This window comes from Syngnathus scovelli, chromosome 13, assembly GCF_024217435.2.
Source record: "Syngnathus scovelli strain Florida chromosome 13, RoL_Ssco_1.2, whole genome shotgun sequence".
NCBI lineage: Eukaryota > Metazoa > Chordata > Actinopteri > Syngnathiformes > Syngnathidae > Syngnathus > Syngnathus scovelli.
The window spans coordinates 14,079,185-14,105,522 of NC_090859.1; the positions used below are offsets into that span (position 1 = coordinate 14,079,185).

Here is a 26,338-nt window from a genome sequence, read left to right on the forward strand (position 1 = left end):
ACACGTGAATGATTATTTTTAGTTACCTGGTAGACCGGATTCTGGAAGGACAGCGGGGCGAGTAGCTGGGCGGGTCGGCCCGGAGCGCTTTCCGTGCTCGGGGTGGTCGGGGTCTGGCCGGGCCGCCTCATGTTGGGACCTCCGGGGACGTTGCACTGCGGCACCCTGGCGGCCCAGCCTCCCGCTGAAACCGGAATTTCAGCTAAAGTGTCCGAGGGGCCGGAACTTGGACCACCTTCCAGACTGCGGGGGTCTTGCAGGTCCACCATGGACAGACTCTTGCTGCTGTTGGGCATGCCCAAATCCGGTTCGTTGGTCTCCGAATAACTGGAGCTGCGTGCCGGGGAAGGCTGGATCCCCGAGGTTCTCGTCACGAAAAATAGGTCCTTGTTTTCAGGGGTGGGGGAGGGCAGCCGCGTGAAGTCCACCAATCTGAGAACATCAATTCATTATGGGTTCAAAATGAACATCATCCAGCTCGTTAATGATCCGATCTGGGCGCGAGCGGCTTTTTACCCCGTGAGGTCGTTTTCGATGACCATCTTCTGCAGCCCCGTGGAGATGCTGCAGCCGGCCTCGCCGGGCGACGAGCTCGTCTGTTCCGGCGACCCGGCGGGCGCTGCGTGGACGCTGGACGGGTTGCTCAGCGCCACACTCACCTCCCGCAAAATCCTCGGCAGAGGTCCAAGCTTGGAGGTGGCGCTCTTAAGAAAGCAAAGAGCATTGGTTCGCTCGTGAGCGCCAGGGCAGAAGCTGACCAAGCGCCCGTTTCACATCCTGCAACCACTAGGGGGCCTCTGAGCAATTAACAATGAACAGCGCAACGTCAGAAAAGATGAAGGTGGTTGGTTTGAACCATCTGCGCTTTATCCAGGCCGATTTATGTCACATCATGTTTGAACTCTATTAATTGTGTGAATGCATATTTAAAGGGGAACTCAAGAGGAAAAATGTTCCCTCACTATTATGATTCATACCCACGCTAAGAGTTGATCGGATTAATTAATCCGCCTTGGGGTTCCGCGGCGATAGCCGGCGTCTGCTGTCAAGTGCAACCTGCCCTCGGGAAACGGCGAGCTTAAGATCTGTGGCGCATCCTGGCTGACGACAATATTTCACTCGTAGGTATACGAAATCAATATTTTGGGGCCGAAAATCAAACGTAGCTTCTGGTTCCAGAGTTGGAACGCTTGAGTGAGCACAGAAATACAAAGCCACTCTGACTTGACTGATGTCTGAATTATTCAATTTTTTTTTCTTCTTCCCAGCAGATGGAAGACTTTATCTCATGATTAGCAGCCTCCCCATCTGCCACCGAAGCCAATGTCCCCAAAAAACACGATTGCGACCTCCCCGGGCCTTTGGCACTGTTCTGTGTTTCCGCGCTGTTTATGTAACGGTGTCATAAATTATTGACGGACGCCCCGATAAAGCTCCCGATGAATTGCGAGCGTGATTCCACTTTTTCAGCAGCTGTGGTAAATCAACCACCAGAAGCTTCTTCAAATCAAAAAATAAAAATGAGGAATCATAATATTAAGCCATCCGATGGATAATAAATTGTGTCGAGTTTAACAAGGCTCACGAAACAATTCGTGAGGATGCTGCTGCCTTCAAAAACGTATGCGATGGTCCCATGGTGTACCTGGTCCATCTGGGAGACCACCTCGGAGAGGAGGGAGTGCAGCGTGGAGAGCTCGCGGCCCAGGTCGATGTAGCCCTCGAAGCCCGCCGTGTTGGAGATGGTCTCCGGGTTGGAGATCTCCAGCAGGAAGCGCTGCATGTTGCTCCACTCATGCTCAAGGAACTGATTCATGAAGGACATGTACTCCTCCTTGTTCCCGAACCTGAGCACCCATTGATAATTAAAAACAGGACCATCAATGCTATTCGTTAGCCTGCCAATGGCATTTTGCATGGTGTGTTAGCATTCAGCTAGCAGAAAGATGTGTGATTGGGATGTTTTGAATACATAATGTGCATTTTGCCGCCATTTTTTTTTTTCTCCCCCCCAACGTGCCAGATGCTAAGCACTCACTTGGCAAAATTGGCCAGGTTCTGCGTGACCTTGGCAATGAGCGTGAGGGTGCGTGCCGTGCGGTCGTCGGGGTATTCCTGCATCAGGTTGAAAAGCGACGGCGACATGATGGCCGGGCACAGGAAGCGCAGGAAGAGCGAGGCGCTGATCAGCCGCTCGCTGATGTCCGGCCGGCCGCGGTTGCCGCAATCCTGCCGCCACGACGCGAACACCTCTTTCAGCTCTCGCGGGAACACGCTGGCACGGAACCGCAAAAGATGTTTTAGCGCGGCTGGCCGACCGGCCGGCCTGCCGGGACCGTCTTGAGCTGCTCACCAGTACGAGTTGATGATCTTGCAGAAGGCCAGCTCGCAGCACATCTTCAGGTTGCTCTGGTGCTCCTGGAGGTCCCCCGACGAGCATTTGGACGGGTCCACCTCGCAGTTTTCGTCAGACTCGTAAAGAGCCTTTATGAACTCGCCTAGAAAAACAATAAAGCGGGACGTGAGTTGAATTTGTTCATTTTGTTTTCGTCTTAAGCTTTCCAAAGATTTCAATGGTTTCGCCGAAGTGAAACAAACTACTGCATAATTTACAAGGCTGCTCCGGTATTCCCGGCCAATCGTCCCGTTGGGACGAGCCGCTCAGAACAAACAAACAAAGCTCGGCTGTGTACAAGCTCCAATATTGACGTAAAGTGGCAGAAAAGCCATGGCCGCTCACCAAGAGCATCCTGCAGGTACTTCTGGCCCACCAGTTTGAGGTACTCCTCGATGGCTTTGGTTGCCAGCGTGTTCTCGCGGAAGATCAGGTGCTCGTTCTCCCCGCAGCGGTCTACTTCCGACATCATCAAGTCTGTCAGGAAGTCCTGAAAGGAAAACAAGTAAGACCACTAAGATCCACCACCATGGTCATCAAGAAACTGTCTGAAGTTTTCTTTCTGGAACTGCAATTCTTTTTCTTTGGCTTGAAAGGAAAGTGCAGCTTCCATCCATCCATTTGCTCACTTGGGCGCTAATAAGCACAAGTGGAACTCGCTTTGTATCGCTGCCACATCTCATCAGGCATCAAGATTGTCTCAAAAAAAAAGAGGCACGGCTGATGGCATCTAATGAATAGAGTCCCGAGATGCTCTCTGTGAACGAGCTGGCTTACTCGCCAAGAGAACTCAAATGACATTCAGATGAATTAGTCATATATGCTCTTAAAATGGCCGCCGCTGAGACGCCATCATCGTGGCAATGACTGATGGCTGAACTTTTTTTAAAGTGACAAATAAATAGAAGTAGGGAATTTTTTTTTTCTTCTAAATTTGGTCTCTTCCTCAGTACTTGTTGAGCGGCCATAAATAACACGCATGCTAACATTAGTTTAGCCCGGTTGCGTATTTTTATACTCGGTAATCTCCACTCTGCTGCGCAAACACGCACGCTAACATTAGCTCATTTCAAAGTCAAAAAGACACGATAAGCAACCTTCCACTGCTTCCGACTCAAGCCGCCCCGAGACGTGCGAAGGAACTCCAAAAGCTCTGCACGAAAGGAGGGAATTAACGCAAAGTAATTAAGGATGCAAACGTCTCTCTCTCGCTCGCCCGCTCTCTCTCTCTCTTTGTGGCCACTTCTCCCTCATCAATCAGCCAAAGATAGACACGGCTTCTTAAGCGCTCATCATTCAGCGCGCCGACAAACTGTGATCAAGTCAAAGAAAGTTTCAAAAAGCTCGGTATCAGGAGACGGCAACTGATGAGGGAGGCAGCAAAAGACAACCGCTTATTTTGGTCTCCGAGCGCACGCGACGTCTTCATTTCCTGTCCTCATATCACTTGGACAAAAGCAGGGGTCAGAACGCCATGGGGAGGGGTGTGCTCATTTTCGCAAACGATCGCACGCAATTTGAATCGGCATCTCGAGGGCGACCGCACCTTTTAGCGTCTATCAATTTTCAATTCCAGTCGGGTAAAAACCCGAAACGGATTTAGGAAGACTTCATAGCGCATCTCGCCCAAGCTAACATGGGCGGAATGTCGCAAGGGGCTGCGGGGGATGCGCAGACGGGATTAGTCTGCGCTCCAAAGTGCACGCTGGAGGAAATCACCTTCCTGTCTGGTCTCTCGTCTACAGCTGCGGGGGTGAAAAGTTCACCGCAGTTGCTACAAGAATATTTAACCTTGATGTGCGCCGGTAGTCTCTCCATGGGACCCCGGTGAAACATATCGCTTGCATTTTTTGCTGGACCGTGTCGGTCCGCGGTGTGGCCAATCATCCAGCCGAGACGGTTCTGGACATCAAAGACTTCACTCTGGGGCCATAACTTCAGAGTAGTGACTTTGGGCACTCTGACTTTGAAGGTCTCAACATTAGGGGTAGGACACGTCGGCAACTTAAACTTTTGGAGCTATTTTTAGACTCTGACTTTTGGGCCGTGGCAATTTTCCCAGCCGGGTCATTCAGGACTTTGACTTTGGGCTCCTCTGCCATCCATAGTAAAATCAGACTTACTTTGGCTTTGCCGGTGCTCTGCAGAATATGAACCAGCGCGCAAGCCATCTCTTCCTTGTTCTTGACGCTGATGCCGGGCTCGAGCACGGAGCAAAGCAGCATGTAGTTGTTGGTGGTGTACTCGGCGAACTCCTTGTACATCTCCATGGGGAGGATGTTCATGCTCTGGTAGCGCGCCTTGATTCGGATCATGGGTCCCGACGCCTTGCCTTTGGCGGGGTTGGGCGTACTGACCGGGTACCACTTCTCCACAAACTGCCGCCCGCTCACCGTGGCCACGGGAATGCTGACCAATCCCACGTAGTTGTTCTTGTCCTTCTTTTTCTTCTTGTCCGTGTCCTTGTAAAGGTGCGCTGTGATGTTCCGCACCGCCGGCAGGTTGTTGAACTCAAAGTGCTCGCCCCAGAAGACGTTGTCCGTCTTGAGCTTGCAGGTGGTGCGGGCGTACAGCGCGTCGTCCAGGCACAACTCGCAGAAGTATTTCTTCTTGGCGGGGAGGTCCTTGGCCTCGATGAGCCACAGTCGCAGCATGTTCTCCACCCGCCGGCTGTTGTCCTGCGGACCGGTGACGGCAAAAGTGGTTGAGAAAAGATGCTCAATTGGGCGGAAAAAACGAAACAATTACGCTGTCACCTCTGTCCTGGACCGTTAGCGCACCTGCTAATACCGCCATTTGAAGTCGGGGGAAAAATAGCTTTAAGAGCCTTTTTATGTCAGAAATACTGACACATCTTGAGGAACTCGCATCTTGATGGCCATTACCATGATCATATGTATCTTAATAAGCTAAGTCAGATGAAAAGCAAAGATGGCGGTGCATCAATAATGCAAAGTCGAGGCTTTTCATGTTGCGATTTCACGTAGGGGGAGAAATTGTGTCTCTGCAGCGGCCATCGACGGGAAATGGAGGCCTCCTCTTTCCTCACCTTGTTTGGCTGCACGGCTCTCCTCAGGTTCTCCATCCATTTGTCCCTCTCGGCTGACGAACGGCAGGAAAAGCACTTGCTCCCCGAGGAGGTCGTTACCTGTGGTGACAAACGCCGACATGAACACATCGCTTACATGATCGGGCTTGCTTATTAGCACCTAGCTAACGAGGTAACTGCGAGTTTTCTTTTCACCTTTTTTTTACAGCACCACATTAGTGTATTTGCTTTTGCCAACCGTATCAATTCTTCAATGCACGCCTCCCGTGATCTCCGCTCGCAGCGCCGCATGTGACTCGCGGTGCTAATCAGAGGCAGCGGCCCTCTTCCCAGCATGTTGCAAATTAAAAGTCGGTTATCAAGAGGTTAAATCCCACCGCCGGCAAAGCAACAGATTACCCCCACATTGCACTTTAGTTCCAACCAGCCATTAGAAAAAAAAAGCACAATCATTTCAGATTGCACTCACCCCGAGAGCTGGTTACATCACCGTCGCTCTAATCCAAAATCCAAATCAAAAACGATTTAAAGTGCTTAATGTGTTCTCAGCGTTATAATCTTTATGTAATCTTTAGAAAGCCTCCGCCGGTCGCTGTGCGCTCGCTCGAGTTTTAGGGTGGAGGCCTTTTTCCTTCGGCAAACTTAGCCTTACCGACGCTACACGCAAACAGTTTGAGCTAAAGGCGCTATTTCGATATCTCGCTAGGGAACGCGATTCGGTACTGCCCAGTATGAAAACAAATCAGTTTGTTTTTAATCAATGGCACAGCGGAGCTCCTCACCTCGAAGCAGTAGTCCTGGCCGAGGATGCTGCTGTGCACGGGTTTGATGATGATCTCGTCCTCCATGCTTAAGTCCAGAGCTTCCACAGCGCTGCTGGGACTGAGCAGTGACTCATGGGAGCGAGACTCCTTCAGCCTTGGCATCAGATGAGATCTAAGAAGAGAGACAAGAGGACAACGAGTGAGTCAGAACAAGTTCGGAATAGAGTCGGCGGGAGGGCTAGCATATGCGCCGCGCGCGCTAGTTAGCCGGCGCGTGGGAGGAAAGTGCGAGGACGCCTGGAGCGAGTCCTTCCGCGCCATCGGCGCCATCATCATCCTCGACGCCATCATCATCATCAACTAATGGACGCCGCTGGCTGCATCGCCGCCATCAAATGAGCGCATTGATTAGCATTAATGTTAGAAACGCTTCCTGCTAGCAAGCAACGTCAATAAAATGAAGCTGGGAATCATTCAAGCGTTCCCGACTTCCTAATCACTAATAGAGGGATTTTTAGAGTGGACAATATCGTTCAGTCAAATGGAAAACGACTTTCCGTACCGGTGACGTCTAATCCAGTCATAACATAGTGACGATGACTAACAAGATCCTCGTCCAGACTTCAGTATTTTACCAGTGATGGAGTAGCATTAGCCTGCTTCCTCTGCCGTGTGCTCAATAGAAACTCACTTATGTGTAAGCCAAGCTGAGTAATGGATCCCGAGAGTGTCTGGGCAGCAACCTGCTCGCTTTACTCAAGTATCTTGGGGGAAAAAAAAAAAATTATGAGTAGCGTCCACGTGATTGTCGAGCTGTAGGAGAACTCAGCGATGCGAGCAAGGGCTTGACTAATGCATCCAGCAATAGCGAAGCCTTGGGAAGAAGAAGAAGAAAATTTGTGCATCCTGCGAGGCCACTAAAGGAAAGACTACCGATTCAGCTGATCAAGTCTCGCAAACTAAAGTAAACTCGGCTAAATGGAGTCAACACAAAACTCAACAAAGTGATGGAAATCAAAAATGGGCCGCTTGTCTTGCGCCTTGAGTGTTGCTGCGTGGGAAGAAATTCGGTGCCCTCCTTTTCCCGCCCCCATCCCCTTCTTGTGTTTTCCTCCGCCTTTGTCCATTGCCACAAGGCTGATTGAATATTCAGGTCAAGAAGTGAGAAGCAGCGCTCACACTCGTCTTTCCAATCGCTTTGGCCGTGCAACTGTCCGTCGGCACCCTCGAGCGCTGATGGTGCCGTTACGCAAGCGCTTTCTGGTACTTACTAGTTGAAAGTCAAGTTGGTGCAACAAAAAAACACGCCAATTATGCGCAGTTTGCGTCTGTGTTGTTGGCCACGAGTAATATTTTGTAGCCTGTTCGGAATGCTTATTGGTTACAAATTTAGCTATTGCAATATAACAGATGAAAATTTAATATGTGATGCTTTTTTTTTACCAGCAGGTTGCTTTCAATCTCTCACTGTTGCCATGACACCCAGCGCCGGTACGCCGCAGTGTGATGCCCGTGATTAGCTCAACCTTTGCCCCTTGACCTCAGTTCACTGCTTTGAGTGCGCAGTCATTAGCGCGACCTCTGACCTCCTGATGTATTCACTGTTCTGACATCTGCTATTGGAGTTGTTGACAAAACACCTACGTGCTCTGCTAGCTGATAACCTATTGACTCGTTGCCCTTCAACTAACAAGCTGTTGTGATTTTTCCCATATTTTCCCTATGTATGCGTATAATATGCACATAGACCCGCCATTTATCGTGTGAGTAAACACGTAAGTCTGAATCCTTTCTTCCATGTGATTCCTCTAAGTGAGTCGTTGCACCGAATCTTCTGAATATTCTGCTGTGTTTCAATGTCGATTCAAACAATCGGTCTGCAGCGTTACCATGTGATTCAGTGAACCGAATCATTTGAATGCACTGCTGCATTTTCACGTGAATCGAATCATTTGAGTCAAAGTTTGCAGCATTACCATGTGATTCTGCTAATTCGCATCAGTGAACCAAATCCTTTGAGTCTGCTTTCCATGTGAGTCAAGTCACGTTAGACTCAAGTCAGTGAACTGAATCCCAAACCCATTGGTGTGTTTCCACACAAGTCAAATCACATGAGTCTTCAAAGTTTCCCGGATCGCACTAACTGTCCTTCTACAGAGTGGCTGCTGTCCAGACATTAATACAGACCTCAAACTCTCAATTTCAGACTCAGTATTTGGGTTTGAATCATCAACACGTCTGATTCAGGAAGCGACCGCCTCCCTCATTCAGCATTGCCTGCAGCGTTGAATATTTTCTGCTGTCATGCCCGCACATGCTCTTGTTTTTTTTTTTTTTTTTCTCTCTGTCATGCAGCCCGTTTGCTCTTCTTCCCAAAAACTACTACACGAAACAGCTTTTAAAAAGTTAAGACATAGATCCCTCCACGGACTACAATTTGCACAACTCCCGGCAGATTCCCACGCCCAGGATGAGCTCCCGACACAAAGGCACACTTACACCCTGCTGCTGAACAAATGAAACATGGTGCGGCGGAGTCTCTCCAGGACGGAAGCGCGACTCCCGTGTCGCTCGAGCGGCTCGCATTCCTCAAAAGCAGATGTGGCTTGTTTGCTTTTTCTCCCCTTCGGCTTTTTGCCGACCTGCGTTACGGCCGGTCCTGGGAAACGCAATGGGAGAAAGAGCCTCTGCCCCTCTGAGCACAAGCTCCCCGAAGGATGTGTGTTGCTAGCAACACAACACTCCTCTCTCAACATTTAAAAAGACAGCGCTCCAAATGGCTGGGAGTCGACCAGGTTGCCAATGGGAGAAAAGACTAGGCACAATCACAATTTAGCTGTCAAATTGTTTTGCTATCAAAAGTCCGTTCTCAGTCTTTGATAGTTTGAGCTGTCAGAAAAGCAAACAAAGTCAAAGTCACAGTTCTGCTTGACATGTTCCTTTACACACACAACCCCACCAAAAAAAATAACTCATTTGCTCTACTTTTTGCTCAGAAACTGCTGTTTTTGGTTCTACTAGAGAACAAAGTTTTTCTAGTGAAAGAAGAGATTTGGTTACGTTCGCAGCGCACAATATTGCCTCGCAAGATCTATCAAAATGCCCGAGCTAAATTTCTGCATCCACTCGGATCCATTTCCTCTTAAAATGGACAGCGTGAGCGCTTCAAAGTGCTTCCAGTCTGACGCCGAAGCCGCGTGACAGCCAATCTCCCAAGGACATATATGGAGCGCGAGTCAGTCTGGCAGGAAATCGAGCCCCTCCCTCATTGGTTCCGCCATAGCAGGAAACAGAAGGAGGGAAAACATGTCCGGCAAGCCAGCATTACAGCTTTTTGGCGTGGCGGGTCAACAAACGCCGGCCGGTAAATGGTTAACCGCGGAGGCCCGCTTTGGGGGGAAGGGTGGCGTAAGGGGGCTTTCCTCATTCCACTCCCTGCTCGTGATGATGTCATAGCTCACAAGGCATTTGTTTGGGACGCAGCTGCTGGGAACATGCAACACTGGGGCGAGATACTTCTGCTACGCAAGGTTAACAAAAAAAATAAAAATAAATGCTGCATTAATAGTCAATAAAAAAAGTCAATAAAAATAAACTTCAGCCGTTTTCTGCTTTGCCATTAGTACCACTTTAATTATTTAGTTTATCCTCAGGCTGTTGAGGGGGGGGGGGTTTAAAAAAACTAAACTGGGCCCAATACTCAATCTGTCAAGATCTTGTATCGCGCCAATGATCGCAATGCCGGTGTCCAGTTGCTTCTCCCGGAAGAACCTGATCAATAAGAAGAGCGGATGCTAGAGAGTGTGCAAAAGCTGTTTGTTTGATATTCAAACATTTGCAGCCAAAATGTCACTTAAGATGAAGAGAACATTTGAAATGTTGACATTCCAATCCGAGCTAGGCGCTGGTTTGTCCTCCTAATGAGGACAAGAAGAGTTTTAGAAAATGGACGGATGCATTTTGAAGCCCAATTACCCAGCGTACACAAAATGATCCTCGAAGGCTATTACATAAGCGTAGCCGGTCGGTCATGCGGGAGAGAGCAACACCGAATTACGGCACCGGGCTCTCCACCTTCATTTTTTTTTTTGCTTTGTCACTCACTTCTTCTATCACCCTCCCCATCTCCGAGCAAAGACGACTTTGCGTCTGAGCCCCAACTAAGAAAGCTTTGTCTAGCTTGTAAACATCTATTCATGTGCATAGAAGCGTTTTCTCACGCATCCTCCCCCCCCCCCAGGTGGGTTGTGGCACATTCGAACTAATCCATTCGAGCCCAACCTGACCTTACAAGCAATTACACCTCCTTTACACAGACCACTGCACCGTCCTCTTCCCGTTAGCCCGATACCAAGCGCCGGGATCGAGACGCACAATCGGTAATCGGAGATGGCCGCGACGAACTCGACTCGACCTTTGGACCGAAAGGTGCATGTGTATTTATATAACGAGCTACACTGACAAGGAGGGGGCGGAATAAGAAAGGCGATTCGAGACGGGAAAGGTACAAACACTGGTCCGGCATGTCACATTTGACTCCAGAGACTCACTTCTCCTCTGCTAAAAAGGAAATTGTGGATGTTAGACAGTTCTTTGTTTTTTTATAGGTCAGAGCAGACTGCTGGTGGAGGGCCATGTCAGCAATGTCCTGCTTTGGTGAGTATTGCGCAAAAAGGCATCTTGCTGCTTCAAGCAAGCAAGCAGTGCAAAATGTGACTACGTCGGTGGGTTTTTATCAATTGTCAAAGGTATCGCTTATTTAAGGACGGAACGTTCACCTGGTGAAAGGCAGATTTTAGTTTTGGTTCGGCCAGCTCGGTTTGAACGTCCCGGTTTGTTGGGTACGGCGTCAAAGGCCGAGGCGATTTGACAGAAATTGGACATGAAAGAGGCTAATTTTGTCTCTTTGCATTGGGAACAAGGAAGTCTTTGAAGATTGCGGTTTGTTTGTCTCAGATCTCTCCAGTGCGATGTTTGTTAAGTACAGGACAGTCACACATGTTTTGGTTTGGTTAGCTCGGTTCTAACGCAAAGGTCCCAGTTTGTTGGCTTCTGTTTGAGCAACTCAAAGATTATGGTGTGATTGTCTTTTCAGGTCTTTGAGGACAGAACCTTCACGTAGTACGAGTGAGTCATCAATGATGCCCAGACAAAACCGTGACTAACCACCACCAAGAGTATCACCAGTAACGGCTCGACAACGCGACGTGTTGCGCCCATCGGCCCGCTAGCGCCTTGGCTGGGAACGGTCGGCGGCGGCGGCGGCCCCCCTACCGGCTGCAGAGAAATGTCTTTCTTTCGCCTCTAGCGGAATGACAAACAATGCCTCCCTTGCAAGGGAGGCCCTCTTGGGAATTAGCGGGAATTAGATCATGACGACGCACGCACGCGTGCACGCACGCACTGGAGGGGATGCGGTCCCTCCCTTGAAAAAACACCCAAAAGACGGCACGTGAAGCGGCGGGGATGAAACTCACCAGGCATCGTCAGAATTCCAGAGCGAGCGAGCGACTGTGAAGCTGGACAAGAGGAAGAGGAGATGCAGGAGAGAGAGAGAGAGAGAGAGAGAGAGAGAGAGAGAGAGAGAGAGAGAGAGAGAGAGGGGGGGAGGAGGAGAAGAACCCCCGTGAGGCAGGGATGGATGCTTTTATGTTTATCCGTCTCTCCTCCCCCCCCTTGTCGCTGGACTTCCTCCTGCCTTGCTTTTCCTTAACCGGCCGGACCGCCACAGCGACTCCCTCCAGTCCCGCGTCTACGTGCCCCACTTCCCCCGGCTCGGATTCGGGGAGAGGGTGGACGACGGCGCTTTTCGATTCCCTTTTGTCCTCCTGTGCGGCTCAAGCTCTCCCTTTCTCTGTCAGTGATTGACTGTGCCTCCCCATCGCTGTCTCCTTGTGCGGGGAGGAGCATAGCTGTGCAGGCAGGCGGGGCGGGGCCGGCCGGGGTGAGGGGCTGGGGGGGCAGGGAGGGTGTGTTCTATCACATGGATGTGTGTGTGGTGCAGGCCAGGCCAGGCCAGCTCCTAGACTGCCTGTGCACAGACGCCTCGCTGTACACATCTGCGCCATGTTAGATGTGGCTAAGTGACGATTGGCTCGTTTATTTGCTACTGATGAATCACTGCAGGGGAGATCCATTGACATGCGGTGTCCAAACTACAGTCCGGGGGCCGCTTGTGTCGCGTCTGTCGTTTTTTAGCGGTCGGCGGCATATACTAAAATAATATTTCACGCGGCTCGCGATGCTATTAGTTCAGAAGTTGGTCTGCCACATGCAACATGGCTGACCCATCGAGTCAGCTGTCCATATAAATAAATATTTAGATACACATCTATGGGTGAGCATAGCCCCGCCCTTAGCCCCCTACTCACACCCTTCTAGTGGCTCCACTGGTGCTCTTTGTCCTGTCAGCTGTGGTGCAAGTTGCACCGGCCCAGTCAGCTGTTGTCGTTTATATTCGGTCGGACGCAATTATCCTGGGCAACTTATTAGGCAGTTTAAAAAAAGAAAAAAGGGGATTTCCAGGGGGCTACTTGTAGAGCTACCGCTAATGGGCGATGGGGAGTGAGAGTTCCAGCCCTGCTAATGCCTCCCTGCGTGTGTGTGTTGAATGATGTCATCAAATATGACATCATTCAGCCCATTCTTTCCCGGACAAATAGGATCAACACAATGCAGCCAAAATAAGGAGAAGTTCAAACACACAAAATGACGTCATTCAGAGTGTGCAGCTATAGCGCAGATTTTTACCTGATCGTGGCGTTTTACAATATACAAGCTAACTTGCCGAGGAAGATTTCAACATGTATAAGATGGAGACATTTTCTGACTAATGACATGAAATTGGGTTGTATCCCTCAAAGTGGTAGCCGACTCGCGACATCCTTCAACTTTCGACATTTTTTTTATCAGCTTCGTGGAAACTGAATGCGGCTTTAAATGGAGCTTTAAAAAGACATGGGGCCCCAGAAGGGGAAGGATGAGAGATAAGAGCGCCGTTTGAAGGCTTCATAAATGCTCCATCACGACAACAGCGCCTTCGTCGCTCGTTTGAAAGCTGCGATGGCGACGCGGAGTCTCGTCGCATTTTAATGAAGATCATGAAAAGGTTGCGTTCTGATTTTGCTCGGGCTAACTATTTTGCTTGAAAGTTGAGTGAGGACTTAAGGATGGTCCAAAATCTGTATTTCATTTGACTGCTAGTTCAAAATGGTAGCTGAGTTTCGACCAAGAGGAAGGGGCAGAGAAGGTGCCCAACGAACAGATTGACGTTGCCGCGAGGGGCCGAGATGGCCGCGTCGGGTCGCGCGGTCGCTAGCGGGGTGCGGCGCAGCCTCGACGAGGCCCTCGGTATTCCCGTCACGCTCGAGGCTCATCCATTACAGCTCATTACCCAAACAAGAGAACGAAAGAGTGGAGCCGAGGAAGAAAGAAGCTCACAGAAGCCTCGGCGGGGCTGCGACCGCGGCGGACGGATGAGTGCACGGCGCCGTGATGATACATTTACAATTTACTTTGATTGGAATGGTTTAAAAAAAATCGACATATTAAATATTGAAGCCAAATCGGCTTTGTTTTTATGTCATTAGGTTCTTCTTTACAAAATCCCTTAGTTAAGTTTGTCGTGGACTTTAGATCATAGATGGCAAACTCAAGGCCCGGGGGCCAGATAGGGCCTGCCACATCATTTTATGTGGCCCTCGAATTGTGCATCAACTTCATGTGTCATTAAAAAATTTAATTTACTTTTATTGCTACCAATTTTTATTTCCATTCATTTCTTTTTAAAATATTTTAACTGGTTTTACTATTTCTGACTGTGACAAAAATGAGTTTGACAGCCCTGCTTGGCAGACTTCATTTTCAAGTGGCCACAAAGAGCACACGAAGGGTTAACGGAGACCTGAGGGAGGCTTGATCCCGCATATTGTGGTCACAACACCTGAGGTGTGTTCACATAATTTAATACCTTCAAATGTCATCACTTTATTGGATATACAGATGGATGTGGCAGCTCCACACGCTCTGACAGCGCCCCCTATTGACACGACTCCGTCGCGAGCTATTGCTGCTTTACAAAAATGGTACGTTTGCAAATGAGCATCATCATTGATTTATCTTAACCGATTTTCAATTGATATTTTCTGATAGCATTCAACTTGGGATTTTCAAAATGCGTGTGTGTTGTGCTAAATATAGACGTGGCCAGCGAGTGTCCAGCCTCTGATTATCATGTATAAATATTTCATTTAGGGAGTCCAGCTGCTTCTGTTTCTCATCCGCAACTCGCTCCCTCGAGTCTGCCTCGGGGGTCCGGAAGAAAAGAACAACCCACGCGAGGCCAATGAGGACTGGTTTGTATGAATAAGCATAAACACGAGCAATGTGGATTTGCTCCCTGTATTGCATCTGCACATAATTTATTCCCTGCGTATGAAATTCCAGCCCCATCTACCAGTTTTTGCCCCTCCGACTGCCCCAATGGGGTTGGGGGGGGTTGACTAGGGTTTGTCATAGACTCACCTGTCATTGTCCACGTTGCGGAAGCCCGGCAGAATATGCCTGAAGCTGGAGTTGCGGTCCAGTTTGGGTTGACTCTTGGTGCGCTTGATGGAGCCCTTCAGCCGCCGACTCAAGAAGCCCTAAAAAGCCAAACACAGACTCAGGAAAAAGTTACGCAATAAAATTCACATTATTTTTTGCAGTATTCTTGCAGCGTGTCATAAACAACAAAATAATCCAAATCATCTTTTTTTCCTCAAGCCAATCAAGGCATCCTGTTTAATCATGCAAACATGACATTCACTTTGAAAGCTACGAGTGCTCTTCATCATCATCATCTTTATCATCCCAATAGAGTTGGCGCGCCCCCGTCGCCTGCCTTCATGAGCCCCGTTGTTCATCTTCCGGCGAGTAAAGTCGAGACAAGGTTAAAGACGTTACCTGAACTTAAAGCGACGCAAACCATCTCCATTATTCGCCGATTACATGTTGTGATTCCCCGCTAATGACATCATGGCGGTGCCGTGACTGCTTTCGATTCAAACACAGTAATCAAGCGCTAATTTGCCCGATACACGCCTTCCGTTGCGTCTGTTTTTTTTATTTCCACTCGTCTTTGTCTGACTGCATTTACTTTCACCCTGGCGAACATCTGCACTCGCACTCCCCAAGCGCGCCGCCGTCGCCATGGCAACTGTCGGCCGGCATTTGGAGCGAGAAGAATATTAAGAAAAAAGAAAAAAAGTGTCAGGATGCTGCCAGTGTTTGCCGTGACGTGAGGCTGCTTTCATTTGGCGGGAGAAGCGGGGGGTTGAATCGGGAGGATGATTGCCGAGTGCTAATTAAACGTAGCGTGTTTATGTAACCGTGCGCGACTGTCGAGTATTTTCATCCTGGTGAAGCTCAAAGCACCTGGCTTTCAATTTGAAGATTGATTACTTCCCACTTTTAGTACCAAACGCAAAGAAAAGCTTAAAAATAAAGAAAACAACATGCAGTACATGATAGCTGCCATTTTGTGTGTAGCCATGCTAAGCTAAACGCAACAGAGGTTTTTCTTTTTGCCAGCGTTTGTCTATTCCGTTACCGGCATTAACAATAACCACTGACAATGAACGAGTGCCAAGATTAGCAAGATAGCTAGGGTTAGCGGTCCGTAGCGATGCTTAGTTAAATGCGAGAAGACATATTTGTGAATTACTACTCTGTGTTGTTGCTTCATGTATGCTTAGGCAGTAGTTGCTTGAAGGTTGGAAATTGGCGTACCACTGCACTCGATCGTTCAGCGGCATCCTTGCATTTCCACGTTTGTTACACACGGTAGTCATACGACACACTGCTATCCGTGACGGTCGGCTCATTAGGGAAACTGTGTAATTACCCGCCAGAGATGCATAGGTCGCCTCGGGCTTTGGGCCGTAATTAGAAAGCAACAACATGGGCCTTTTGTTTGCCGCCAGGTAACAACTCGAGTAAGCTAAGAACATCCAACATGTTTGAATCAAGCTCACATGCTAGGAATAGCATTTTGTAAATATCCTCTTCAAAGCTTTGACAGAGTTGCCTAATCCCTTGCACACGAGCGGTTAAACCGATTAGTCGACGACACAATCTTGATATAAACAAATGGTTGGTGACGTTAGCTGTTAGCCTCGCTAGCTATTCCCATCACCTCTGGTGTTAACGCTTTGGACCTGCGGTTCCTTGGGCGGACTGTCGTCGAACAACAAAGGCAGTGGCATCAAGTCCGACTCCATCTTCGCTGCCCCCCCCCCCCAAATATTATACCCGATAATGACTTTCCTCATCCTATCACCATACTTGTTACTTTATGATACTCACTTCTGTGTAAACCAAATAAGCATCAATCAATGAGCGCGCTTGCAAATCTATCCACAAATTTGGGGGGGTTATTTTAGTTCAGGACCATTCAACTAGACTGAAAATATTCACCACAACTCAGCACACACACGTTAAACCATGTTTTGAAGATGTCGTCATTTGAATTATACAAACATGTTATTTAACCTTGTCCTCTTCCTGCTGGTGGAAGGTAAAAAAGAAAAAGTGAGGGCTACTGCGCTTGTCATTCCACTCTCAGCGGAGGCTATTCTCTCACTTTCATTCAGTCCGAATGGATGACTGACATCTACATTAACCCCACTCACACCCCAGGGGGGCCGGAGGCAGGTGGGGAGCCATCGCCACAGAAGGTCGGCGGTGCTGCAAAGTGCATTTAATTTGCGACGGAAAAACGACAGGAGAAAAAGACATATGCTGAGGGGATGTAATATATAAAATAAAAAAGAGCGAGAATCATGCTGAGAAAAAAGGGGACAGAAATAGAATTGAGTGGCCTGGTAAAGAAATAATATAGACGGCGAAAATGACTGCTGGTTGAGGCTGAATAAACGTTTAAAATAACGCAACAGGAGTCATTAAAAACATAAAAGCACATGACAGCGATACAAGAGTGAATGCAGCAATAAAATGGCTATGAAAATCACTATGAAATTCAGGAAATGTGTCAAAAGGAGCCTTTGTATTAGCAACCAATTTAAGTCATATGCTGCCCCCTACTGGCTTGGAGTAAAACATCGCCTGCAACATGTCGACGTGTAATACCGAAAAATGATGGCAAATTATGGCAAGAAATTCCATCAAAGTGTAGCTGGCGTATCGTTTAAAAACAATATTCTATTTGGGGAAATGAAATCTGAGGTTGCAGTCGGACACAAACTACTATCCTGGCATTTACGCCTTGCCTTGTTTGTGATGTATTTATTTTTAATCCATATTAGGGAAGTAGAACTTTGAAGACAGCAGAGGAGTTTGGAGCGCCGCTTCCGTTTCGAGTGTCGTCTCCACCAAACAAGGTGACGGAGAAACATTTTGACAGATTTAGCACAGGAGCACTTTAGATGTTGCCGTGAGGAGAGAGAGAGAGAATTGAGAGGGCGTTTTTTTTTTTTTTTTTAAAGCAGGAATGCACTGATCCAACCATCTACAGTACAGAGCTCCCGCATAACATTTCAAAGGTTTTCCAAACGGAATAAGTATATGGGGAGGCCTATAATTAACGTAGCGAAAAAACAGCAATAAATCTCAGGATGCATGCAATGTTTTTGAAAAAGTTGACAAAAAAAAAATCTTCGAAGACACAGGCCCATCTGTTTTGGAGTCATACATCCAATTGGGACTTATTTGGAGTCAATATCCAAGTAGTCAAAGTATAGTGAATTCACCTGAAATGGCTGCTTCATAACAAAATGGCCGACTTCTTGTTTCGGAATGGGGAAAACTGGTGGGAAACATTTGGTTTGAAACTTTCCAGGGGGTGATACTATGTGAATTTTGGGAGGTCGAGCTCAGGGTTGCTAACATGTATCCCTTTAAGACGACTAAGCGAATTCACGTTCAGCTCGTTTACAGTATTAGCAAGCATACAAGCCAAAATACCAAAAGGCTAGAGCTTAAAAATGTTTCCATATTTCCGATACATATTTTCTCTTTTTTTTTTTTACACTGAAAAATGGGTCAATTTGACATACAGCTTTTCTGTAAACACATTTAGTATTTACACTTCACCTCTGCTGCGCCTCCTGGCTCGTTTCTTATTTATGCAAATACCCGCTGCTAATTGCTAATTAGCTTCAAATTGATGACTCATCACCGAATTTTCCACTCAATTAACCGCCTGTTTGTCTTTGGAATTAAAAGTGGCGCGCTGCATATTGCGCTGGAATAAAAAAAAAAAAAAAACGATAAATGTGTGTTTTGCGTGCGTGCGTGTTGCACATTGACCGAGCGGCATGTGCTCCCTTGAACCGGCTTTGATGTCACGCAGGGAGAAATGAAAGCAAAATCTGCGGCGGACTTGCGCAGCCACGCGCGAGCCCAAAGCCTTGGCGGTGAACATAAAAAGAAAAACTACGTTTCCACTTCATCAAAGCCAGTCGGGCTCACATCACGTCCATCTGGAGACCAGGCTGAGACTTCTCGGGACCGAAAGACGAACCAAAGAAGCAAGAGACGGACTCACAGTACTCACGGTGACTCTGAACGGCGTGGCGGCTGCGGCGGCAGAGGCCGACGCGGCCTCCATGGTGGGCGGGTTTTTGTCCGTGGGGCTGCCGGGCATGCTGCGTCGGCGCCCGGACCTCTCTGGAGGAGAATCTGCAGAAAACAAAACAAAGACGTGTATCAGTATGAATGTGAGCACCCCGCTGTTTGATAGCATTAGCAACAAGCTAACAAAGTAAAACATATGTGGTACTCTAAACATGTTTAGGTGGGCGTCAAGAGTACCAAAGTGCATGTTTTGCGCATTCAAAATTTCCATAGTCGTCAGCAGCGGCACCTTTTTTTGCTAGCTTGCAACGAATTAGCCGTGTTTAACGGGCCGGCTGACGGAACGAGCCGGCTGACGGAACGAGCGGCGGGGCGTAAATTGGCTGGGCAGACGAGGGAACGGCGGCTTTTGGCGGCGCAGCTTGCCGCCTTCCGTTGCCAAAACGCCCACCTCGGCTCTCGGTGTCAACGTAAACACGAGACCGAACAGATTTACTCTCCAGTCAGATTTTTCTTTTTTTTCCTTTGAGGCCCATCTGGATTGGGGAGTGTTAGCTACTGTAAAAAGTGTTTTTTTTTTCGGTAACTTCAATTGAAACAACATGCACACAAGACCCAAAGACACTTGAAGGGACGAGCGAGCATCGGCTTCTTGAGCGTCCGGCTATCGCTAGCGCCTGCTTTCTCCCTCTGCTTCCTTCCTTCCTTCCTTCCTTCCATTAACATTCACTAATATGGGTCACGCCGCACATTTCCTCTACGCGCCGACCCAACGCCACCTTAATGCTCGGAGGCGAGGCCGACCGACACGGAACATTCCCGTTTGCAAACGACCGTCGCAGGAAGTCTTGCTAGTTTTGTGGAGTAAAAAAAGTACAAATACTTCATTACTGGACCAAAAAAATACATGTTCAAGAAGTCTTTTTCCATGGTCTCTCTATATTGCCAATTTGGACCCACGGTAGGCGGGTCCCAAACGCATCCACCGTAATAAACATGCATCAACCCCCGCCAACAATCTCGTCTTTTACGACCCCAGGCAAATATTTGTCTCGTTTTGTGGAAAACCGCCTCGCTATTTGCCGCTTTTAACCGACACCAGCTGCTCCATTCCGCGGCAAAAACAAAAGGAGACTGTCGACCGAAAATGAAGGCGAGATGTTGTAGACCAAACGCCATCGCGGGACGGACGGCGGCGTATATGGAGAATGATAATTATGAAAATAATAAACAGCAGACAGCCTGAGTGTGGCAAGAAGCTGACACCCTCAGGGATGAAAAAAAAATCTGCAAAGAGAATGAGGAGTCTTGTGTTATGACAGCAACACAGACACGCACTTTCAAGTTGTCTGACTTCCATCTTAAAATAGATCTAAAAAAAAAAAATATAGGCGCCATAGTGACTAGGCTTATTTCTTGGATTTTTAGAATATTTTACACGGCGGAAGGAATCCCAGGAGTTTGGTGCACCTTTATTAGGTAACCACAAAATAAAAAGTGATATGCAAGTTTTTAGCAATAATTTAGAGTTCAGTCTGGGGAAATCGTATTTTGTATTCAGGGTCTGGTTTTACTTGCTATGGATTTTATTTTACTTTATAAAGTTCCATGCTGCTCATTTTAGTTTTATGATTCAGTGGTTGAGCTGTGTGAGTTGACACCCCTCTCCCCCCCCCCAAAAAAAACACCAACAACACATTTTGAGTCCGTCTGTCTGTCTGACAGAACTCAAAATGTGTTGTTTTTTGTGAAGCTGTCAAAACTTGGGCGCCTTGTTTAGATCCTCAACGGGTCAACGAGATGTGCGGTCGGATAAATAAAATAACAAACTCACGCAGCTGTCAGCAAGTTTCTTTGTACCCGACTCTCTCCTACCTTTCAGGTGCGAGACGACCCCTCTCCAGGGGTTTGCGGGCCGTCTCTTGAATTTAAATGTGTTGCCTTAATGTCAATCACGGAGCGACGCAACGCAAGGTAATTTGGGCTCCTCCGAAAGAGAGTTCTCATTAGCGACGCGTCGCTTGAACGGTGATCCGTGTAATAGAGGTCACGAGACACATAACAGGAACACTTTTGCTCAACTTTATGGCTCGCGGGAAAAAAAGAAGAACAAAACAAGTTAGCAGAATCAGTGGCCGTAAACGTTGTCGAGTCAAGAGAATCAGGTCGGATTGGATTCAACGGAATGGATTCAAAAGGAGCCGCTTTGGTATCCGTTCATATGATTCAATTGTGATTGATGAACTTGAATTTGGGAATTCGACAAAAGTTTTTGGAGGAAGCAGCTGTGGCTGTTAGGCAGAGGAGGTTGGTGTTTATGCAAAATCCGCCGTGAATAGCGCAGCCTTGCTTTTGTGTATAATCCAAGTCCATATTTATGGATTACAGGAGGGATTAGCCTGCACCTGTCAAGGCTCAGAAAAAAAAAAGCACCGTCATCTGGACCATCTCCAGCATTTACCCAAGGCTCGAGGGCTGAGACAGCAGGGAACGACAGGAGCTTGAAGTGCGGGATGATTCGGTCGCTTTGGTTCGATGACTCGAGTTGGCAGATTCAAACGATTCTAACTTGATTCACCGGTTTTAGATCATTTGGGTAAATATTAGAGTGACTCGATTGAAAGACTTTTTTCGTTCTTATTTTCCAGGCTTGTTTTTGTGTGCATGTCGTCATGCGCTATGCAAATATATGCAACCGGGCGAGCGAGAAAGAAAGAGGAAACTGATAACACACTTTCCATCTGCACGCGCACAAAAACAATAACACGTGAGCTCACGCCTCGGGCGCAGGGATAACAAGCATGTCAAGAGGCGCTCGCGAGAGCGACCTCGGTCCAGATGAAGGCCTCGACGACGGCAAACTGGCATGGAGGAAAAGCGTGTTTTTGTTAACGCGAGCCTTTCGATACGGCTTTCATCTTTCGCAGAACCGACAAGCACTTAGCGACAGCCTTGAGTTTGTACTCTGCCAACTTTTCAAGTGTGTACTTCCACATTTTGAAGGAACACTGATGACACCTTAATTGCTACTTCGTTACTCTCTAAGAGACTTTTAAGTAGACGGCGCACGAAAAGAAGGCCAAGCCTTCCCCCCTCTCCCCGAACAGGCAGGTTGACCCTCAAGCTACAGTCTGTCAACTGTTGCCACGGTGACCGAGAAGTAGCATCGGTGTGAGAATGGCAACGGCAAACTGCCAGGAGCCGATTACTTGGGGTGTAACGGCAAGTCGTGTTCGATGTAGCCAGGTACTATGCTGCAAAGCTTTGGGAAAAAAATGGGAGCATTGTAGCATTTTAGCTAGCTCTCAAACAACAACAAGCAGTTTGGTGTCATGTTTTTGTTCCACTCCTCAAAGTTATTTTTTTGTTGAGACAAGTTATCAAAATGAGTTTTGCATGTCATTGAAAAAAAATAATTTATGACTTTGGTAAATTCCAGAGTCTGTTTTTTATTTTATTTTTTATTTTACCGATTTACAGGACTTGAGTCGAACCTTTTTTTTTTCCCCTAGTCTTTTTTGACATCTAGTTAAGTACAGATTGTGATACGGAGAAGTGACAAGTTGTTATTTCCTCGACTGCGTTTATTACCCTTCCTTGCAGCCGGCCGGGTTCGACTGCGAGAGCGACTGCGCTGACGCTGCAGCCGAGACTTGCCCAGGAATCTGTAGTAGTACGACCGTCTCCCGGATCCCTTCCTGGTAATCCCGGCCATCTTTTTCTCGCTACTCTGAAGTCTCTCTTGCAAATTCAAGTAAGAGTTTAAATTTAAAAAAAAAAGTTCTCATAGTAAAGTCCTCCTGCACTGAAAGTCCTCCATTGTCCACACATTCCACAGGGTAGACTGAGGAGATTGCAGCTGCTCATGTCCTGCCTGTCCCTGCAGCTCCACCTTTAGAACACTCCCACTCACCCCCTCGACTCTCCTCACCCAAAAAAAAAAAAAACTTTTCCCACAACGAGATCCCAGAAGTCCGAGATACTGCGTGTGTGAGCGTGTATCCTGGTGGATAGGAAAACATCCCAGTGTGGTAGACAGAAAGAATTTTATCACACCAAAAAAAAAAAAAAGGCTAGTTAGTGTTTCCTGATTGCAGAAAGCGCCCATTGTATCACAGTCAAAGTAGATGCAAAACTACTCTCTCGCTTTCTTTGTCTGTGCGACCAGGAACAAAAACAAACAATGGCAGATAAAGACTACAAAGGAAGATATTTGAGAACAGCGTCCTTTTATGGATGTGAAGCATAAATGGGTTTGCTTACAAGATAAAACAGCTACTGAGGTTTTGTTGGTTCTCACCATTCAGGTTGACAAAGCTTTAATTGAAAAGGAACAAGTCTGCCTTTCAAATGACAGGACAGGACTGGACAGCTAACAACTAGCCAACAACTTTTGTGTACTCGCACACGGCTACTGTGCACTTTTGAGAATCACTGAAGACTTTACAGATGCAAAGGAAACCGCATGGATGGCCAACACTTAGCTGGATTGTTCCCGTATCAAAAAAAAAGTCAGCCAGCCTCGCGCAGAATGCGCTTGCTGTTGTTTATTTAGTCATCGACCGGCAGGAGGTGGACAGACGCACAATCCCGCGTGGTCAGGAAGCTTCTGAAAATGACGATAAGTCCTTTTGTTCCTCGCAATTTCCAGAAAACGCTGAATCGTTAAGGTCAGGATCCCCCAAACTGCATTTTCCCGTTAACAGTGTTTATCAAACCGCTCGTGCGTCAGAGCACTTAGACTTTGCCTGCTTTGTGATGTTTTCACCGATTCACGACCACGGTCCATTGGGTGCCGTTGAACTGGACTACCCTTACACCTGTCTGTGGACCTCGTGGAGTTAGCTGACTTGAAAAAAATAGACGCCTTCAAAGTCTGTTTATCTTAATGCAAAGACATAATGAGACACATGGGCTAACGATTAACATCAGTGTCATGGTGTGAGAACGAGTATTTCAACACAAATGGTGAAGCAACACACATAGACAGCGCTGAGACCGCCTCCATGTACAGTATCTCACTTTATCTGCATCATACTGCCACCAGGTGGCCAAGATGAGCATGACAGAATCGGCAGACTCATGGCACTTGGTTTAGGGTACATGTTTGGATCTTTAGATATAAAAAAAAATTAAAAAAAGGAATTAAATATTTGAAGTTGCTTGTACATATCTGAATTTGTTGGTTGTGATGATAAAGCACAAATAAAACATTGAATGCCATTTTTACAGCAAATGTATAAAATACTTAATTTAAACTTTTAGTTGGCTACAATAATATTAATGGCAGGAATCAAATTTTGCTTAAGGACCCCTAAAGACTGACTACAAGCAGAAGGGTTGGTTGAGTGGACTTCAGCGTGCAGAACAATAGCTCCCTCTTGTGGAGAAGGCGGCAACGTACAATTTCCACCATGAGCTCAGTGCATCATTGGACTTTTCTAAAAATGAAAATGTGGACACGTAGCGGATCTAGTCACACTTTGAGGGAGACCTCTGTATTTTACTGACCGAATGAGGAATTCTAGAGACAATTTTTGTCAGACACAAATAAGACGGGATGGCCTCAGGGGGGGATTTAAGTCTTAAAGCGGAGGTCACTGGATCATAACCCGGGTTACTTTTTATCTCCCTCCTGGGTGGATTTTTCTAATCTTAATCGTCAATCTGACCTTGCCAAAAGTGAGAGGGAAAAAAAATCCATTAGTTTTCATTTTTTCTGTGCTTCTACTTAGACTATTGAGAGATTGCCACATCTGCATGTGCGTTTGCAAGGGTCACCAAAATTTATAATAAACACACAACTCCGCTCAATGGACAACGTGAAAAAATATGTCGTCCGGTGTTTGTTTTTTTGCAATGTGCTGATGTTAGCTGCTACCAAGCGCGACATGTCGGACAGCGAGACAACAATGTCGGGATTACAGTAAAAACGCTTATGCGGCACAAGTCCGTTCCAATCAAACCTGCGTAGATCAAACAAACACATGACGCAAGCGCCCAAACAACAAAAGTGCGTCCCTACCCCAAACAGATTGCCGGAGGCCTCATTGATCCCCACGGAGAACTCATGCATGTTAGCACATGCTTTAAAAATAAAAGCCGCCGTCCTCCGCCTACTCCTCGTAATCCTGTTGGTTTTTAATCTAGCAGCCAAGTGCCTTTTAAATCCCCCCAGCCCTTGGCAGACATGCTAGCTCAAGACGAGCGCAAGAAGGAAGAAGTCAAACAGGAAATCTCTATTTTTTTTTCAGCAACTTCTTGTATAAAGTTACAGAATTTAGTTCTAAAATTTTTGTTTATTGCTATAGTCACCGACATGTCACTGAAATTAGTATCTAGAACTTTTTATTTGCATGTTCGATATTGCATGGCAACATTTGAGACGTAACAATATTGACATTGAGGAAAAAAGACAGTAGGAGCATTATGTTGGATTTAGTTGTCCAATCGTTGTATTGAGTAATACGCTGTGTTCTGACGGCGGAATTTGAGGAATTCACGGCTTCTCATGCGGCCCACAGAGGCTTCATTGTTGACATTAACAATGGGCGTAATTTGTTAAATGGCCATGTGCATTTTAAGTGGTCCGAAAACAGAGCGCAAGAGTGCAAACACGTGCTTTGTAATCTCATGGAATCAAAGGTAGCGTAAGGCTAGCCAGAAGCTAACATTCAACACTTCTTGACAAAAGCCGATGGACACCTCTCACAGGAGAAAACTGAATTTCATTCATAAAAAAGGTTCATCTTGGCTAGCTGGCGGCTAATTAGCTAGCGTATAGCCAAAATAAAACTTGTTCTGCTTGTGACTAATCCACTAATCAAACAAACACGCCAACTAGCTAGTGGCTAGCTTCTAGCATAACATTTGTCAAATTCAATTCCTTTCCCTCATAAAATGTTTGGACTACGAAGCAGCTCGAGACCAGGCGCTTTTAAAATGATTCACATGTATCACTCCTCTGATCATGTTCGGGGAAAAAGTAGAAGAAAGGTTAAGAAGGTCTTTCTTCTCTTCATTCACTACAGGATGGTGGAGGGGGAAGAGGCGGAGGAGGAGGAGGGAAAGTTCCGTCCTCAGACAGCTGCTTCAACAAAGACACTCGCAGCATTTCTCTTAAAAATAGCATCCCTGTTGTGGCTTGGATGGATCACGTGACAGGAAGTGAGGTACGTTTGAAGGGAAAACGGGGAACCTCAGGGAGCCGAGTTTATGTTCCTGTCTTTCCTGTTTTCTGTTTGCTTCCCAGTCCAACCTCACTGTCCTTTCCTGACCACTCTTGGAAATCAGAATCAAAGTTTGACGCCACACATTAGATAGCTGTGCAATTTCATTGACTAGTTTTCTACAAAATGGCCGATTTCTTGTTCAATTTTATATACGGTACATTGAGATATTTTTCATGCCGATTTTGTGATGATCCATAAAACTGGATGCAGCATTGCGTCACTTTGGATTTGAGGTCACGGCTTTTGAGTAGAGGATAAAGATTAGGTGGTGAATCTTGTCCTGACAATCATGACGGGGACAAATGCCAACGTTGGGAGTCGGACA

The 26,338-nt window shown here is 47.1% G+C and overlaps 1 protein-coding gene across 13 annotated transcripts in view; it reads right to left on the reverse strand.

Moving 5' to 3' along the window:
- LOC125979266 (disabled homolog 2-interacting protein) overlaps positions 1–26,338 on the reverse strand; it is a 38,725-nt gene that overhangs the window by 4,536 nt on the left and 7,851 nt on the right. For 4 of the 13 annotated variants that reach the window (XM_049737286.2, XM_049737289.2, XM_049737292.2 and 1 more), the window contains 11 exons: positions 18,753–18,886; positions 14,732–14,850; positions 6,227–6,380; positions 5,445–5,543; positions 4,519–5,073; positions 2,741–2,885; positions 2,354–2,498; positions 2,039–2,275; positions 1,646–1,847; positions 517–704; positions 27–432 (listed from right to left, as the gene is read on the reverse strand). In XM_049737286.2, coding sequence (XP_049593243.1) covers positions 27–432; positions 517–704; positions 1,646–1,847; positions 2,039–2,275; positions 2,354–2,498; positions 2,741–2,885; positions 4,519–5,073; positions 5,445–5,543; positions 6,227–6,380; positions 14,732–14,850; positions 18,753–18,886 — 2,384 coding nt within the window. Of the gene's footprint in view, positions 1–26; positions 433–516; positions 705–1,645; positions 1,848–2,038; positions 2,276–2,353; positions 2,499–2,740; positions 2,886–4,518; positions 5,074–5,444; positions 5,544–6,226; positions 6,381–8,707; positions 9,111–11,685; positions 12,149–14,731; positions 14,851–18,752; positions 18,887–22,372; positions 23,472–24,806; positions 24,992–26,338 lie in introns of those variants that run through there. The other 9 variants (XM_049737288.2, XM_049737293.2, XM_049737297.2 and 6 more) reach the window with 7 other exon arrangements.